The 20,204-nt window shown below is 43.2% G+C and overlaps 1 protein-coding gene across 1 annotated transcript in view; it reads right to left on the reverse strand.

Annotated features, from left to right (window-relative positions):
• Window positions 1-20,204, reverse strand: part of LOC311246140 (adenylate cyclase type 3-like) — a 114,594-nt gene that overhangs the window by 74,287 nt on the left and 20,103 nt on the right. Inside the window, 6 exon segments of the mRNA XM_084336249.1 lie at window positions 1,176-1,303; window positions 2,003-2,114; window positions 5,844-5,974; window positions 8,571-8,720; window positions 15,169-15,741; window positions 15,743-16,436. Of these exon segments, the coding sequence (XP_084192375.1) occupies window positions 1,176-1,303; window positions 2,003-2,114; window positions 5,844-5,974; window positions 8,571-8,720; window positions 15,169-15,741; window positions 15,743-15,853 (1,205 nt within the window). The 5' untranslated portion in view covers window positions 15,854-16,436.

Below are 20,204 nucleotides of genomic sequence, written 5' to 3' on the forward strand. Positions count from 1 at the left end.
GTTTGAGTAACTACAGCCTGGTGGTGTAACACCGGCACAGTTTGAGTAACTACAGCCTGGTGGTGTAACACCGGTACAGTTTGAGTAACTACAGTCTGGTGGTGTAACACCGGTACAGTTTGAGTAACTACAGTCTGGTGGTGTAACACCGGTACAGTTTGAGTAACTACAGCCTGGTGGTGTAACACCGGCACAGTTTGAGTAACTACAGCCTGGTGGTGTAACACCGGTACAGTTTGAGTAACTACAGCCTGGTGGTGTAACACCGGTACAGTTTGAGTAACTACAGCCTGGTGTAACACCGGTACAGTTTGAGTAACTACAGCCTGGTGGTGTAACACCGGTACAGTTTGAGTAACTACAGCCTGGTGTAACACCGGTACAGTTTGAGTAACTACAGCCTGGTGGTGTAACACCGGTACAGTTTGAGTAACTACAGCCTGGTGGTGTAACACCGGTACAGTTTGAGTAACTACAGCCTGGTGGTGTAACACCGGTACAGTTTGAGTAACTACAGCCTGGTGGTGTAACACCGGTACAGTTTGAGTAACTACAGCCTGGTGGTGTAACACCGGTACAGTTTGAGTAACTACAGCCTGGTGGTGTAACACCGGTACAGTTTGAGTAACTACAGCCTGGTGGTGTAACACCGGTACAGTTTGAGTAACTACAGCCTGGTGGTGTAACACCGGTACAGTTTGAGTAACTACAGCCTGGTGGTGTAACACCGGTACAGTTTGAGTAACTACAGCCTGGTGGTGTAACACCGGTACAGTTTGAGTAACTACAGCCTGGTGGTGTAACACCGGTACAGTTTGAGTAACTACAGCCTGGTGTAACACCGGTACAGTTTGAGTAACTACAGCCTGGTGTAACACCGGTACAGTTTGAGTAACTACAGCCTGGTGTAACACCGGTACAGTTTGAGTAACTACAGCCTGGTGGTGTAACACCGGTACAGTTTGAGTTGAACTACAGTACAGCCTCGTCGTGTAACACTGGTGCATAGATGGACCAGAGACATCGATACAACCTGGAGCTTGTGAAGAAGAGCGAGATTCAAGTCAAAGGATTTCTGCCTGACATGCTTTGGCATGCACCCCCCCCGCCCTGCCACTCACGAGATGGCGTCCACCATGGGCACCCCCCCCCCCCCCCCCCCCCCTGCCACTCACGAGATGGCGTCCACCATGGCCAGGCCCATCAGGATGGCGCAGGCGGCGTGGTCCTCCCTGTAGTCCGGCAGCCCACAGATGCAGTAGTAACAGTCGCCCAGGATCTTAATTCTCAGCTGGTGATATTTCTACAGGACAGAAAGTAGAACAACACACAAAGTCTCACAAATTGACTCGTTTAAATAATGTCGATCGTGATTAAAATTCTACAACGATTTAATCGTGCATACAAATTCTCAAGAGAAAATGCCTTTTTTTTATGCTCCGAATTGGATCTTAGAATCCAAAAGTGTGTTAACTACAACATGTTACAGTTAAGCAATTCATGGTAATCTTGTTCCATATAATCCACGACTAGACTGGGATATCAATATCTCTATACGCATGTGTGGTACCAGTATGAGGTTTACAGCAAACAGATAAATGACAGATTAATATGAATGCTACAGAGAGTGATGTAACAATCAGATAAATGACAGATTAATATGAATGCTACAGAGTGATGTAACAAACAGATAAATGACAGATTAATATGAATGCTACAGAGAGTGATGTAACAAACAGATAAATGACAGATGAATATGAATGCTACAGAGAATGATGTAACAATCAGAATGTGAATGCTACAGAGGGTCAGAATCAGAATAATTTAACTTCTTTGCTGAGCCCACTACATGTGAATCAGAATAATTTAACTTCTTTGCTGAGCCCACTACATGTTTTACACAGTGTCTTCTGAGAGGCTATGTATATGTATGTATGTATGTATGTATGAGCAGCTGTTATGGGCATATCGTGAGATGATTAGGTCATATTATGAAACATACTGCAGCAAGCGTGTCAAAGCGGGCGAACAGTTCATTGAGTAGCTTGACCAGATCGTGGGCACTGCAGGATGAAGACAGCTGAGTGAAACCCACAATGTCCGCAAACAAAATACTGTAGAGAGGGGAGAAACCACATATTAATACATGACCATATTATTATTGTAACAATCTCAATATCTAAAATAAATAATATTTTTTTTTGATTGACAAAATTCTATTTTCCTTGTCTCGTTCTCTTTCCTATGTCTCTCAGTTCAACTGCTGGTATGAGGTGGCCGGCTACTGCTATTAGCATAATGTTTAAGGCTAATTTTCATTGTAGATGAAATTCTATTTTGAAATAAAGAATGGCGTGTGGCATGGTAAAGTCATGGGGGCGAATTCACACCGGGATTGCGCTGCTTTTTCTGACGCTATGCCTGTGCAAACAGCTCCAAAACAAACCTCGCTATTCACAAAGCTCTCGCAGAGGGTGAAATACCGCGCTAAATGCGTTGCCATCATCATTGTGTCTCTGTGCGTCCACGCTATTTGCAGGTATTTAAATGAGGTAATATGGGCGGAATATGTGCCCCTTTCTATGCAAATGAGCCTCATTGCAAAAACACTCCAATTCACAAAGATTGGCGCCAATTGCCACGCGCAGTTAAAGCGATGCTATTTACGCCTTCAGAGATTTGGTGGTAACTAAGCGCATTTATAAAGGGGGTGTCATTGCCAGCGTCTCAGGTGATCACGGCAGCAGTAATTGTTGCCAGGCGAAGGCATCGTAATGCCAGGTGTGCTCGTGAAAGAATATTTCGAAAGAGAGAATATCACTTTTTGATTTAAGCGAGACCGAAATCAGAGACACGGGTCGCCAGCTCAAGCAATTCTTAATCGACTCGATGACGTCGAGCCAGCCACCCCGAGATCCCATGCAATGCCTGGCATCGTCAAACTGCTGTCAACACTCCAAGGTTCTTGCGTCTTTCTCCTTCTAGACACCTAATCGCAGGTGCCTCTGGACTATCACAACCATCCCTCAGCAGGGCTATGTGGGATGTTGTACCAGCCAGTCTTGGCAGAGTGGCAAGATACATCAAATGTCCCCCAAGACAGACGTGGAAATTGAGGAGACAAAGCAGGAGTGCTTTAACATTGTCGGCTTCTCCAAATGTGTGGGGGGGGGGAAAGTATGTGCTTTTGTATCACAGGTGACGGCGGCTATCGACTCCAGCCATGGCTGATTACGACTCCCGTGCGTAATCCTGCCAACGTTGGAGAGGCGGCATACAATGGGGGCTCACATCAGAATGCGTGGTGTAGAGCTGACCCCTATTAGTCGGTTGAATTCCTGTGCGCGACCCGTGCGACCAAAAATAACAAATAGGCCTACGACCAATATTAAATGAAAAGTAAGGAAAATAACCTACGCACATCACTCCTTTGGGTGCTGGGTTAGGTAACAATGGCAATACAGAGAATAGAACCTGCACACTCATGTGCTCCAGAATAAACGTTTAATTTATAGCGTTTCGTAAAGTCCCATGAGGAAGACGAAAGACGCTGGAAACACAGTCAATGTTAAGGGTGCTATTAGCGGGCGCAATCCATTCTTTGTCAATTCGCCCCATGGTGTGTAGCATGGTAAAGTCATGGTGTAGCATGGTAAAGTCATGGTGTAGCATGGTAAAGTCATGGTGTAGCATGGTGAAGTCATGGTGTAACATGGTAAAGTCATGGTGTAGCATGGTAAAGTCATGGTGTAGCATGCTGAAGTCATGGTGTAGCATGCTGAAGTCATGGTGTAGCATGGTAAAGTCATGGTGTAGCATGGTAAAGTCATGGTGTAGTATGGTGAAGTCATGGTGTAGCATGGTAAAGTCATGGTGTAGTATGGTAAAGTCATGGTGTAGCATGGTGAAGTCATGGTGTAGCATGGTGAAGTCATGGTGCAGCATGGTGAAGTCATGGTGTAGCATGGTGAAGTCATGGTGTAGCATGGTAAAGTCATGGTGTAGTATGGTAAAGTCATGGTGTAGCATGGTGAAGTCATGGTGTAGCATGGTAAAGTCATGGTGCAGCATGGTAAAGTCATGGTGTAGCATGGTAAAGTCATGGTGTAGCATGGTAAAGTCATGGTGTAGCATGGTAAAGTCATGGTGTAGCATGGTAAAGTCATGGTGTAGCATGGTGAAGTCATGGTGTAGCATGGTGAAGTCATGGTGTAGCATGGTGAAGTCATGGTGTAGCATGGTAAAGTCATGGTGTAGCATGGTAAAGTCATGGTGTAGCATGGTAAAGTCATGGTGTAGCATGGTAAAGTCATGGTGTAGTATGGTAAAGTCATGGTGTAGCATGGTGAAGTCATGGTGTAGCATGGTGAAGTCATGGTGTAGCATGGGACAGTACTTATGAAGCCATGTTGTATTATGGTACACTACCTATAAACCCATGGTGTATTATGGTACAGTACCTATACAACCATGGTGTATTATTGTATATTATGGTACAGTACCCATGAAACCATGGTGTATTATGGTGTATTTTGGAACAGTACCTATAAAGTCAATGGTATATTATGATGTTGCATGGTACAGTACCTATAAAACCATGGTGTATTATGGTACAGTACCTATAAAACCCTGTTGTATTATGGTACAGTACCTATAAAACCCTGTTGTATTATGGTACAGTACCTATAAAACCATGGTGTATTATGGTACAGTACCTATAAAACCCTGTTGTATTATGGTACAGTACCTATAAAACCGTGGTGTGTATTATGGTACAGTACCTATAAAACCATGATGTATTATGGTACAGTACCTATAAAACCATGATGTATTATGGTACAGTACCTATAAAACCATGATGTATTATGGTACAGTACCTATAAAACCATGGTGTATTATGGTACAGTACCTATAAAACCATGGTGTATTAGGGCGGCTAGGTGGTGTAGTGGTCTAAGGCACTCGCCACCAGTGTGGAGACGCTAGGATTCGCGTGTTCGAATCCAGCTCTCCACATTGTTTTTCAGTTTGGCTGGTCGTCCGCAGTAATACACATTGGCCGTATTACGGGGAGGGAAAAACTGAAGGGTGGGGATCGAACGTTGTGAACAAGCGACTCCTACAAGTCGGTTGGTGCGCCTGCGCAGTAGAATCAGGAAGTGTCGGGGGCAGCGTGAGCCTCCCACGCGTTACTCCTCGAACACTGAGAGATCGAGCTGCGCAGGTGAAAAGATGCGACTGCTGTTACCTCAAGTACCGGAGGGGACTTGTGCTATGTATGACTTAGTCCTCACTGCAGCCGGCTTGTGGGAGGCAAGAAACAGCGTTCGTGACAGGGGAGGGTTGAATTGGATGATACGAAATTGGGATGGGAGAAAATATAGAAAAATGGGAGAAAAAGTGGATCAAAAAAAAAAACCATGGTGTATTATGGTACAGTACCTATAAAACCGTGGTGTATTATGGTACAGTACCTATAAAACCCTGGTGTATTATGGTACAGTACCTATAAAACCATGATGTATTATTATGGTACAGTACCTATAAAACCCTGGTGTATTATTATGGTACAGTACCTATAAAACCATGATGTATTATTATGGTACAGTACCTATAAAACCATGGTGTATTATGGTACAGTACCTATAAAACCGTGGTGTGTATTATGGTACAGTACCTATAAAACCCTGGTGTATTATGGTACAGTACCTATAAAACCCTGGTGTATTATTATGGTACAGTACCTATAAAACCCTGTTGTATTATGGTACAGTACCTATAAAACCCTGGTGTATTATGGTACAGTACCTATAAAACCCTGGTGTATTATTATGGTACAGTACCTAACGTTTTCATGTCTGTACATGTACATGGTGTTGAACTGCTGCATCTCTTTCTGACTGGCCTCCTTCTTCATGTCCTGCAGCATCTCGTCTGCGATGTGTTTAGGAAGGATGGAGAGCAGCAGACGCTCCTGCCGAGACACAACACACACACTCAGCTGACATGTTTACATGTAGTACTGAGCACACACACACACACACACACACACACACACACACACACACACACACACACACACACACACACACACACACACACACACACACACACACACACACACACACACACACACACACACACACACACACACTATGGCTGGGGGCGATTCTTGCTCAAATGTGAATCACGATTTTTCCCTCTAAGAATTGAGATCACGATTCTCTCACACGATTCTTATTTTTTCAATCAAATCATTTGTTGCACTCTTTCTTAAACAGACAACGTCATGACATGTATCAAAATGATTGACTTAAACTTAAACATAACGTATATGAAAGTGCTCTTGACTTAAACTTAAAAGTATCTCGTAACATACAAAATAACTCGAGTCAGAATCGTCATCATTTTAAAAAGTAAAGTAAAAAAAGAAAAAGAAAAAAGGTTTAATAAATTATAATTTTTTTTTAATAAAAAAACAAATCTTCATAACTTAGAAATGAGATTGCATAGGTCTATGAATCGAGATCGCGATAATTTTTTCTCGGTTAATTGCCCAGCCCTAACACACACACACACACACACGCACGCACGCACGCACGCACACACACACACACACACACACGCGCACACACACACACACACACGCACACACACACACACACACGTGATTTAGATCAGAACCCGTTAGCATTCAATCATTAAACCACTTCATGTACCCAAATGGAATGAACCATTATATGATTTTAATGGACCCTTGAACCAGCTGCCCTGTTGAAGTGAGAGGCAGATCAATAGCAGCGGTGCGAAGGGAAGGAGAGAAACGACACGCAGAGCAAACAGAGGACGGACGGCTTCTATAGACGACCGGCGATGGCCTCAAACTTTCAATCAACATCCTGGCTGAAAAGATCCCTCTCTCTCTGACCCCAGAACCATAATACACACCTCACTAGACACAAATACATCAGACAAGCCACAGCATTGAGTAAACAAACACACACATTCACACACACATTCACACACACATTCACACACACATTCACACATACACACACACACACGTGTGCATGTACTGTACACATACGTGCATTTAACACAGACTGTGTACTGTACATTCACACATGAATGTGCACGTTAGATCACATGTGGAATGTGTGGCATGTTTCAATGTTCTTATCAACCCCTGACAGAGAGAGATGGAGGGAGAGAGGGAGAGAGAAAAGAGAGAGGAAGGGAGAGAGAGAGAGAGAGAGAGAGAGAGAGAGAGAGAGAGAGGGAGGAGAGAGAGAGAGAAAGAGAGAGAGAGAGACATGGGTGAGCGAGTCAGCACTGTGATTACAGCTGACATCGTCTCAGGAGGCTGGTTGCCATGGTAACCCGCGGCGACCGGATGCTCCTTGATTGGCTGGCGGCCCTGGTCTCCCAGCAGTCCACACTTCCCATCAGTATTCTGAGTTTCTCCTCTCCTGCTCTTATCAGCCTCTCTCTCTCTCTCTCTCTCTCTCCGTGCCTCTCTCTCTCCATCTTCCTCTCTCACTCACTCAGTCTCTCTTTCTCCCTCTCCTTCCACTCCTCCATAATCGCTCATTCTCTCTCTCTCTCTCTCTCTCTCTCTCTCTCTCTCTCTCTCTCTCTCTCTCTAGCTTTCTATAGCAGTAAGCGTCTGTTCCATGAATAGTAGCAATCAAGAATGGCCAGTGGCTACAGCTGTAAGACAGAAGAGAAGAAGAGAGGAAAGGAGATGGGAGGAGAGGAAAAGAGGAGAGAGGAGAATAAAATAGAGGAGAGGAAAGGAGAAGTGAGGAGAGGAAAGGAGAGGAGAGGAGAGGAGAAATGACTACTGACAAACTGCTGACTCAAACAGACAGACACATACACAAACTCAACTAGACAAACACACACAAACACAAACACATACACAAACACACACTCAGACACACACACACACACACACACACACACACGAAACAGACATATGCACACACACTAGGGATGGGTACCTTTTTTCGGTACTTTAGTCTCTAAAAATGTAATCTACCTACCTCAGTTGTAAAAAAAAAAAATCCAAACTTCAAATAACCACACTTTCGACCGTTTTCGGCTTGCCATTGCCCCGACTGCTTTGTTGTTGAATCAAGTCAAATCCTAGGTAAGCGTATATTGTGCGTGTGAACGTTGACATGAAAAGAAAAAAGTTAAAAAAAAGAAAATAAAAATGTGTAAAAAAATAATATATATATATATATATTTATTTTTACAGTACTGACAACGGTATCTCACGTACAGTTTACAGTACCGACATGTTTCGGTAAGTACCTTTAAAAGTACCGAATTCGGTACCCATCCCTCACACACACACACACACACACACACACACACACACACACACACACACACACACACACACACACACACACACACACACACACACACACACACACACACACACACACACACACACACACACACACACACACACACACACACACACACACACACACACACACACACACACACACACACACACACACACACACACACACACACACACAGGTTTCCCATCTCACCTGTTGCTGGCTCTGTTCCTCCAGGTTTAGCTTGACCTCCAGAGACTGTCTGGCCTCCAGGAAGGCCTTGCGATGTTTGCGGTCAGCCATGTAGTAAGACATGACGCCCACAGTGATAGAGCACACGTAGATCACAATGTTGGCCAGCAGCTTAATGATGACACAGAGGGAATATGAATTAAGAGCCTATATAACCATAAACACACACATTATACAGTATACATTTACATTACATTGACATTTAGTCATTTAGCTGACGCTTTTATCCAAAGCGACTTACAAGTTCTGTACGACAGGTCATCAGGAAGGGCACAACTCTATCAGCTGAGTAACAATGTTCATCAAAGTGTTGCGTGTTACAGTGTAGGTTAGTTTATTAGGACAAGTGCATGACAGTAAGGTTAGTTAGGGTTAGATTTTTTTTTTTTTTTTTTTTTTTTATTATTTCAGATAATGGTTGAAGAAGTGCGCCTTTAGTCGACGGCGAAAGATTGATTGGGTTTCGGCTGTCCTAACTGGGGTGGGTAGTTCATTCCACCATTGTGGGGCAAGGACTGAGAATAGGCGACTTCTCTTTGATGACCCTCCGGGAGCTTGGATAGTAGTGGGTCTGAGACGGCCAGAAGATGCAGAGCGTAGGGGTCTTGAGGGTGTGTAGTTAGAGACCATTGACCGGAGGTAGGCGGGAGCGGTTCCCTTTGCCGCACGGTATGCCAGGTCGAGGGCCTTGAAGCGGATACGTGCAGCAATGGGGAGCCAGTGCAGGTCCCTAGTATAGCAGTAATAGGTTCCAGGGGTCATTGAGGGGTCATCCAGGGGTTAGGGTTAGTGACTATATTCTGCTCCCTCACCTATACACTGCGGTAAGGCAAGCGCCACACATACTAGGGCTGGGCGATATGGAAAAAAATCATATCGCGATAACGATATGATAATGTTATCATATTTCTCGATATCGATAATTATCGAAATTGTTATAAGCATAAAAAAATAAAAATAAAATGTATAAACAACAGATGTATGTTTATTTTGCAGCAATTCTTTGTCGTTGCCGCCATCTTTAGTGTTACATCCCCTCACACTCCAGTTCTCAGGCTGCAGCTTGTTTAAAAGCGAAAGTAAACCGGCTTCTCTGCTGGCTGTGGCTCCAGAGGAGTTGAACAGTTCTGGCTCTGCTAGTTTATTTTCGATCTTTTGGCGCTTTTTTGGTGGACAAACCACAACACATGTGCACTGTGACTCGTGACTGGAGACTAGCTCTGGTAGCACACATAGCCTACTGTGTACAGACGGTTTCAAACTGTATTTTAAATTAGAAAGCAAACAAAATAAATGGACAAGAGAAAAATAAATCTCAATTTGGTCAGTATTGTCATTTGGACAAGCAAAGCCATTACTTTAAGTTACAGGCAAGAAAGACAAGTCTGTCCACTGTCTCTGGTTTTAAAACTGCCCTGTTGCAGGTCACAAAAAAAAAACTATATTCGATATCGATTATTAAAATATATCGCGATATTTATCGTTATCGTTATATCGCCCAGCCCTAACACACACACACACACGCACACACACACAAACACACACACACACACACACGCACGCACACACACACACTCATGCTGCAATCACTTTAAACAAAATTACACTTTAAATAATGGAAAAGTCACTTTAAAGGAATGAGGTATTGTATAGTATAGTTTAGATACATTAAGTATAATAATGACGGAGTTAAAATTGTATATTGTATAGTAGTGTACATAGGAACCTCAGGAACTTAGCATGTCTATTTTTTATCATGCACATCTTATGTCTTACCTGTTTTTTATTTTTTTTTATTTTATTATGCGGGACCACCCGCACTTCACTGTATGCCCTGGTATGTATGTATGTGACAAATAAACCTCTTGATTCTTGATTCTGTACTAAATCATATCCAACAGCTACCTTGTCGGATATGGGTGCCTGGGATGAAATATCTGATCAAATGGGTCCAACGGCTACATATCAATTTAGGAGGCTTAATAAAAGAAGCTTGCTTTGGGCCGCTCCAGTAGCACACCACATAGCGCGTTGAGTCGCAAAGCGGTTGCCCCGGGTTCGATTCCCGTTGCGTCCAGAAACCGTGCGGGCTTTGGGGATGGTGAGCACTAGTTGCCTTTAACTCTTGGAACCTATTCTACACGTTCAAATGACTGCGGTTGGTTCTTAGGGTTCCTCGAGTTTGCTCTGAACTAGGAAAAACTGCTTTTTCTTTTGATGCTTCCAACACCTGGAATGCCCTCAAACTGACTCTGAAGCTGAAGGTTCTTCCTTGTGTTGACTTGTAACTGACTTAGCAGATTTTTATTTATTATTTATTTATTGTGTCTATATGTATGAAATTGCTGTAATGTAACTAACCAGTGCCTTCAGGTTTTCATGACCATGTGTTTGTGTAATTCTGGTTGTATAGGCTATAATAATACAATACGCTGTGTATTGAGAAATATTGTTATGTATATTATGTTGATTGATATTATGATATTATCAGATTGATATCGCTACATCCAAAGTTTGTTTATGTGCTCTTGGGGGTTTTTGGCTGTTGGTTTTCTCTTTTAGGATATTATTTACATTAAAAGGGCTCGCTTGCTATTTCCAGTTTATATGTTTGGTCCACGTTTGTCCTCTTCATGTGAGCCTAATGAAAGCATCATATACAGTATGTTTCATTCTAATGTGTACTTTAAGCCAATATTTGCTGGGAAGAATTGGCCCCACCCATGTTTATTTAGGCCCGCCCCAAAAATAGATTTTTGCCTATGCCACTGACCCATGCTCTCGACTCGGGTTGGGTACCGTTCACATTTGAACCGGTACTGGTACCGGTACCTGGGAATCGATACCGGTACTCAACGTTACCTTTTTTCTGTACTTTTATTTGAACTAAAAATTTATTTCAGTTGTAAAACGAAACTAAAGTCTAAACTCAATTTCAACATTGTTATCACACCACACAAACTAAAACCCCTCCCTACCTCCGTCTCGCAAACCGTCCCTACAACAATTTATTTTTATGTTACATGATCATGTATACATTTAGTATGTATTATGATTAGTGCTGTCAATAGATAAAAAATAATTACTAATTAATCTCACAATTTTCTGTAATTAATCTAGATTAATCTAGATTAAAAATAGCATTTTTCAATTTAACACTTTCGCGGCCAGTGGGATCCGTCTAATCTCACTCTATAAGGCCAGCTTATCATAACAACCTTTCATTGTTCGTGAGGCTGTTTGTAGAGCTAAATCTATACTTTATATTATTGCTATCTGTCCATTGTCATTGTCAATTGACACAATAAACCGTCCTTTCAATATGCCTTAAATAAATATTTTTTTCATCAATACGTTCCCATTTTATAGCGTTGTGAATATGAACGTTATAGCAGAATGGTCTGGGGTATTTCCTGGAAGGCGAGATACAGGGCGCTAAGCTAATAACGTTAAATCGAATGGCGTTTCGGCTATACACAAGCTAGAGCTAAAACTCAAAATGCATATTATCGATATCATGGTCCACCATGAATGCATGAAGGGGGGGGGCGGGGGACGTCGTTTCTGATTATTGATTACCAATAACGGCATTAGCCTCAGTAGCCTCATTCGTTGACCGGGTGGTTGGCTATCAAAGCAAGGCCTGATTAGCATGAAATTTACGTGAAAAAGCTCTTACCGTGGGCCGGTTGGATCCCAAAAAGGATGTCCCAGTTATCGATCGCCATCTGGTAGATCGATATGTCCATTGGCTGATGCTATATTCCTTTACTCCATACTGAATTCAGCGTCGCAAAAACTATTCCAGGCGATCGGCTACAGGCATAGCTTTAGGCTAACAAAAAAGTCCACCCATGATGAAAAAATAAAAAACACCGGTCTGTAACAGGGAACACTGCATTATCGAGACAGCGCTCCTACGAGGATCTGGCCGGTAATGCACTTTTACGAATCCCAAGAGTAGGGTAAATCTGCAGTGCCGCTCGGTGACATTGAGTAGGATATTACAATGGAATAAAAGCCAAAACAACATTACCACGTATATATACGTGGTTGGCCCTCAAGCGTTGGATCCGAAACACGTATTTATACGTGGTTGGCCACGAATGTGTTAAGACCGAAGCTTGTAACAGATATTTACTTGAGTAAAATCAATTAATGTAAATGGAATTAATGTAAAATCAACACAAAGAAAGTATATTTAGATTCAAAGACTATTTTAATAGCTTTCAACATTATCTGGCCATCCTCAGTAAATACTATCAAACTCCTCTGACCTCATGACACGCACACACACACACACACACACACACAGAAAGGGAGAATGGCTCATTTCTCTGCTGTGAGCGTTTCCAGGAATGTGAATGCCTACCCACATTCAAAACCGCTCTTAAAGAGCACCTACGGGAGGCTGCAATTAGAAACTGGCCACCGTAAATGTCCAAACAACCCACCACCTCCTAATAGACAGTCTCCTCCCCACCGCATGTATATATTCTCTCCCCGCCGTATGTATATTTCTCTCCCACCCACCCACCCCCTCCAAATGTACAGTCTCCTCACCACCGTATGTATATTTCTCTCCCACCCACCCACCCCCTCCTAATGTACAGTCTCCTCCCCATCATATATACTCTGTCAGGATCCATGGGTAACAGTACTGTATATTTGAATACCGTTTATGTCACAAATGTATCAGTACTAAATACCTGTATGTCCCTATGCCATAAATGTCATGTATGTTGAGTATGTCATAAATGTCAATATGAATTTAAAATGGGGGACCCTGATGTAAACAAGACAAACGTCTTTCTCTGGTCTGCATCCCCTTAACAATTGTGTGTATTGAGCCTTACTGTATTGTACCCATTCTGCAATCTGTTAAATAAAGTTTTCATTCATTTCATTCATTCCAGGGTTAGCTTAGCTTAGCTTAGTTAGCATTAGCAGCTAACGTTAGTCAGCTTAGATTAGTTAGCGTTAGCAGCTAACATTAGTTAGTTTAGCTTAGCTTAGTTAGCGTTAGCAGCTAACGTTAGTTAAGGTTTTTACCGCGACATGGACATACAGGAATGGCGGGGATGCAAAGCATTTTAGAGGCATTGGATCCATTGCTCGCAGAGTTTTCACTGCACAGAGAAACAGTCTGTGCTGGTCTGTGTCTATTATGAAATGACAATTGAGCGTCATTGGAATTCTGATTATTCTCTAACTGGGCGGGTCTTAGGTACCGAAACGTGGCACCGATTGACCTAGCGTGAATCGGTACTCGGTAGTAACGGCATAAATCGGTTGGTACCCTTAAGTACAGCGTTCAGTACCCAACCCTACTCTCAACCCTATTGACTATCCACCCAAACAATATGAAGTATCTCCATCATGTACCCATATCTCACATTTCACCTACACATTTATATATAGATAGTAGGGCTGTCAGTTTATCACATTAATTAGATTAATTAACTAAAAATAATATTTTTTTTTATCTCATTCATTCCATAATAACGTAGAATACACATTTACAGACTTTTTTTTAATATGGTCCATTTGCATGTTCTTGGTATCTGATTCTAGGGACATCTATGGATCTCAGGGAATGTATTCCCAGTGTCAGAAATACTGTGTCTGTTACTAGGCTTGAGTAAATTGTAATGAACCAAATGAGAATATCAATAATTTTTTTTTTTTTTTTATCTTTGACTGTGAATAACACCATGCTCAAATTTACCAGACCTGAAAAATCTAAATGTAAAATGTAAAATGTAAGCAAATTAATAAATGGAAGATGATCATCCCCTCTTCCCCCCCCCCCCTATTTTTCCTTGCCCTATTTTTTGTCCTAATTGTGAAGCGACCTTATAATACTAATAATAATAATGCAGACCTGTTGCAGAGGTCTTGGGTTCTATGAAAGGCGCTATATAAATTTGATCTATTATTATTATTATTATTATTATTATTATTATTATTATTATTATTATTATTATTATTATTATTATTATTATTATTATTATTAAATAATAATAATTATTATTATTATTATTATTATTATTATTATTATTATTATTAAACAGAAGGTTTTTTGTAGATACAGTACTGAATTCTGCCATCCGGACACATGCAATTTGAAATATGATTATAGAATATCAGGCCTAAAATGGTTATGCGATTAAAATGCGATTAATTAGATTAATTAATTACAAATCCTGTAATTAATTAGATACATTTTTTTAATCGCCTGACAGCACTAATAAATTGTATATAGTATATTAGTAGAATAAGTACATACATACAACCCCCCCCCCCCCCCCCCACACACACACACCCTCTCACCTGTCGGCCCAGGGCCACCCCCTGGATGTACCCCACCCCACACACACACCCTCACCTGTCGGCCCAGGGCCACCCCCTGGATGTACCCCCCCCCCCACACACACACCCTCACCTGTCGGCCCAGGGCCACCCCCTGGATGTACCCCCCCCCCCCACACACACCCTCACCTGTCGGCCCAGGGCCACCCCCTGGATGTACCCCCCCCCCCCACACACACACCCTCACCTGTCGGCCCAGGGCCACCCCCTGGATGTCCTCCTGCTGCTGCTGTGCGATGGTGACCCCCAGCACCAGGGTGTGGACCCCGCAGGACACGGCCGTGATCAGCACGATGGGCGTGAGCCTCAGCGGCAGCGTCAGGAAGAAGGAGAAGCAGAAGAAGGCCTGCCAGCCCACCGTGTCGCTGGCCTGGTGGAAGCGGGCGTAGTTCAGCCCCAGGTAGCAGAACACCTGCGCGGCTATGAGCACCCACAGGGCGTACGGCACCACCCGGCGCGAGACGCGGTCGGGCAGCAGGCCGTAGCGGCACAGGACGTAGAGCAGCACGTCCGCCGCCAGCCCCGCGGACGCCACCGCCACGGAGGCCAGCTTGTCGGCCGTGTAGACAACGGCGCACATGACGATGACGTAGCAGTCGAAGAGGGCCGCGAACACCACCAGCACCAGCAGGGTCTCGTGCCGCTGCCGCCGGAAGTAGGTCTGGTAGAGGTTCTCCAGGGACTCCGGGGCGAAGGTCAGCCGCATGAAGCGCGGCAGGCAGAGGCAGCACCCGGCGCTGCGCACCGTGACCTCGTGCGCCGCGCGCCCCCCCCCCCACCGCCTGCCCGGGGTCAGAGGGCAGGGTCACCGAGCAGTCCGCGGAATACTCGGCCGAGTACTCGGGCTCTGAGAAAGCCCGGTTCCGAGGCATGGCGGCGACTGTTGTTCTCCGCGCGCGGGGTATGTTTCCTTCTTTCCTCTGAATACACAAATACAAAATTTTAAATCTGTTTGTAGGGTTACGGGAGGAGGTGAGAGATGATTCAGGTGAACATCGTACAGTTTTGTCTGCGTCTCTCTCTCCACTGTGTAAACCCTGTTTGCCCTGAGGTGCCACAGAGGTAGTAGTGTGATTCACCGGTCGTCTTGATTGTCAGACCGTGGAGACGAGGGAACGGGACCTCTACATAGCTCCGTCCTATTTCACTCCACCGACTCCAGCTGTCAGTTGATTCAGATAGTCAGGGCCAGAACCACAGGTCCAGGATGTCCTACTCTTCGATAAAGCCAGAGAGCAGATGTACCGTCATTGATTCCCTTTCCGAGTGCTTTATCATCAGTACGATTCCTTCGTTGGCCGAGATCCAACGGCGTGCCCCGTATTGATGTCTCGTGGTAGAGTTGAGGGTTAACATTATGTTGTCGGCGTTACATCGCCGCCTCTCTCCTCCTTCGGTCCGGTGAGGTTGAAAGTACTGCTCGTTCGGAGCCTCCATAGTCACAGCTCACATGGCCTGCGAGAGAGAGAGAGAGAGACACAGGGATGGGTATCGTTAGGGTTTTATCGATACTACTACTCTTATCGATACTGCTTACCGGTTCGGTGCTTTATCGATACTCTTATCGGTTCTTTTAGGCAATTATTATTACATTTTTTTTTTATACATTTATTATTTGAACGGCTTAAGGCTATATCTGTACTTGATGTTTGTTTGTTGTGTTGCATATTTGAAATAAACTTCAATCAAATCAAATCAAACCCCCCCTCTTAAAAACAAAAACCTGTGTTTAACCTAGCCATCTATAAAACATCATGCTAAAACTGTGAAACAAATGTCCTACTCCCCTAAAGAAAGAAATACATAGCAAACATGACTCAGTTATCCAATAGTGCTGCTGCTTTTTATTTTGTTAAAATCTTTTAGTTAATAAGACTAAAAGACTACAATATGACTACAATGATTTCATGATGGTTTCCTGTCCTCGGTGCTATGCACTGAGATTTTTAACGTCACATTTTCAACAACAGATTGCTGCTAATTAAACACTTCATGGAAACGGAGTAACGTTAACGTTATGTCGAGTTCATACGTGTAGTGTAGGGCTGCACGATTTTGGGAAATAATCAAATTGCGATTATTCTGACAGATATTGCGATTGCGATTTGCGATGCGATTATAACATATTTAAAAAAAAAATTACAAGAAGCATGTTGCTGCTTTCTGTAGTCGGGTCCCAACTGCAAAATTACTGTATTACCCTGTATTATACACTTTTACTATCATGTAGACTATTCTGCTTTGTGTTTACATGTGATGTATTGTATACATGCACATTTATTATGTTCTTGTGTGATGTATCGCACATTTTATTGCTGTGTGATGTATTGCAAATGTTATTGCTGTCATCTTGGCCAGGTCTACCTTGCAAAGGAGATCTTGTATCTCAATGGGACTTCCTGGTTAAAAAAAAATAAAAATAAATTAATTGCAGGCTTGGCTATTTGATAATTGCATCATTCCAAATCGCGATTTCGATAAAAAAACGATTAATCGTGCAGCCCTAGTGTAGTGTAGTGTGAACTCGGCATAACGTTAACGTTAGTCCGTTTCCAGTGTTGCTGCCACCGTTGCATCGCAGATGGATGGTACACTGTTAGCTCCGTAGCTAATCCGCTCCTAGACTACCGATAGCAGTACCGATAACGTCGGAGCTTATCAATACTCCGGTTTTTTCGGGGGGCATCCCTAGATTAGCCTTTCCACTACAAGATTAGACCAATGCATCAACACTGATGTCTTTTTTCCCCCCAATCATACAACTTGATAGGTTGCTACAGGTGATATGCATTCTAAGTATAAGGTTGTAGTTGGCATCTGATTCACAGCTTCCGATTCGCAAGACGAGAGTAAACTTAAGGGAAAATGCTGATTCTCCATACTTACACCGTCAAATTTTATAGTAGTAGCCTATTTGCGCTCAAAACCATTCGATTTATGAATTTATATCACGTAACAATTCGGAAAACTTTTACTCTTGATGAAAAGCAACTTACATTTGTAGCCACATCCATTGAGATGTCAGACGAACGATTGTCAAGTATCTTATGATTTATGAATTTACATAAAGGTCTCACAACCAGGCCTATATATCTGCAACAATTATTAAATGAAAAAACTGATCAACAAAAACAGACTTTCTAATGGCCTCCAGCTGTGAACAACGGGGTGGTTCGTTCTTGTGACCTCGGAAATATCAATGATCAATACAGAAATCTGTATATCTGTAGAAAAGAAAACTGGTGCATAATTTTATTTATATATAACTTTATACCAGACCTGAGCAATTTACGGCCCGCGGGCCACGTCCGGCCCTTTGGGCATCCGTGTCCGGCCCGCGGCCAATCAGAACAGCGTACCAAACTTCTTTGAGCAGGGGCACACCGCAAGTCTGCACTCCGGAATGCACTCCACTCGACACCTGGCTACTTTGCATAACAATAGCTCAGGTCGCCAGGTGTGTTAAAAAATATGTCGTCAGGTGTGTTCAAATACATCCTCACACACTGTATAAAAAGAGCATTAAACTCACCACTTAAATTGAACTGCCTGCAGCTAACGATCGAAATGCCAGCTCACGCCAAGAAAAGAAAAGTAGATACCGAATGCCGCGTTTTCAACAAGATATGGACTGCTAAATATTTATTTACAGAAGTCAAAGGTAACGCTGTGTGTTTAGTTTGTGGTACACAGGTCGCCGAATTCAAAGATTACAATTTGAATCGCCACGACGTGACCAAACATGAAGAGAAATACAAGAACTTGTCGGATGAAGAGCGAGCGAGGAGTCTGATGCTTTACTTGCTAAACTGTAAAACCAACAAGGACTTTTTACAAAACGTTGCGCACCCAGAGAAGCAGCTGTCAAGACAAGTTATCTCATATATCCCACAAAATCGCCAGAAGAAGTAAAAGTGTTTTTCTGACGGAGAGTTTATTAAAGAGTGTTTGTTGGACTCTGCAGCACTAATATGCCCGGAGAAAAAAGGCGCATTTGAGAACGTGCCACTCTCCCGACGCACTGTAACGAGGAGGGTTGAGGACGTCGCACAAAATCTGGAGCTTCAGCTGAAGAACAGAGCGGTCAACTTTGACTATTTTTCCCTGGCTCTGGATGAGAGCTGCGATGTACGTGACACTGCCCAGCTTCTCATCTTCTTACGTGGGATGACTGCACACTTTCTGTATAGTCTATACAGACCACATAAGACTAGATCAATAGGCCTGCCGCGATAAGCAATAAATCGATTAATTGCCGCGATAATTAAAATTAATGCAATGATTTTGACGGGCGCGATTAATTGCTATTTGCGCGTTTGTTTTAATGAGGCGGAACCAGTCCAGTACCCCTCGTCAGTCACTCCGTGTGGGGGGCCGCTGGCCTTACTACAGAGCACAGCACGGGAGCTCCGTGGGGCACTAGCAACGCCACATATAGCTTAACTACATTTCTCAATAGTGTTGCTCCTTTTAACCAAATAGCGTTCTTTGTAGTGTAACGTTAGCTATTTTTAGACCCAAGTAGTTACTCGCTACTGCCCGGAGAAACCGGACTGCTAAATAAAGATTAAAGATCTAGTGTTGATGCTCATTCAATGCCAACAACATTAGCTAAATAGCTAACAAACGAAATACAACGTATAGCATAGCTACAACACAGAATAATGTTAATACAATTACATGCATCATTGTTTACAATGAACGGGTGGGACTAGTCAAAGGACTGGACACGGGGACAAGTTAAACATGAATACATTTATTATAACAGGTGAATGAATGAATGAATGAATGAAAACTTTATTAACAGATTGCAGAATGGGTACAGTACAGTACAGCTCAATACATACAATTGTTAAGGGGATGCAGACCAGAGAAAGACTTTCGTCTTGTTTACATCAGGGTCCCCCATTTTCAATTCATCGTAACATATATGACATACATGACATACAGATAGACAGTACTGCTACATCTATACATTTATGACATACCAGATTTGCAATTACAGTACTGTTTGTGATACAAAAAGAGTCCAGAAAGAAAAGAGTATATACATTAGGCGTAGAAACTGTACATTGGATTGGGTAGGTGGGGGTGGGGGGGGACTGTACATTGGAGGTGGTTGGGTGGGTGGGGGGGGGGGGGTTGGGTAGGAGTGGGGGGGGGGGGGGGGGGGTTGGGTAGGAGGGGTGGGTGGGGGACACTGTACAACTGTACAAACAACAC

This window comes from Notolepis coatsorum (assembly GCF_963971535.1).
Source record: "Notolepis coatsorum genome assembly, chromosome: 19".
Lineage (NCBI taxonomy): Eukaryota > Metazoa > Chordata > Actinopteri > Aulopiformes > Paralepididae > Notolepis > Notolepis coatsorum.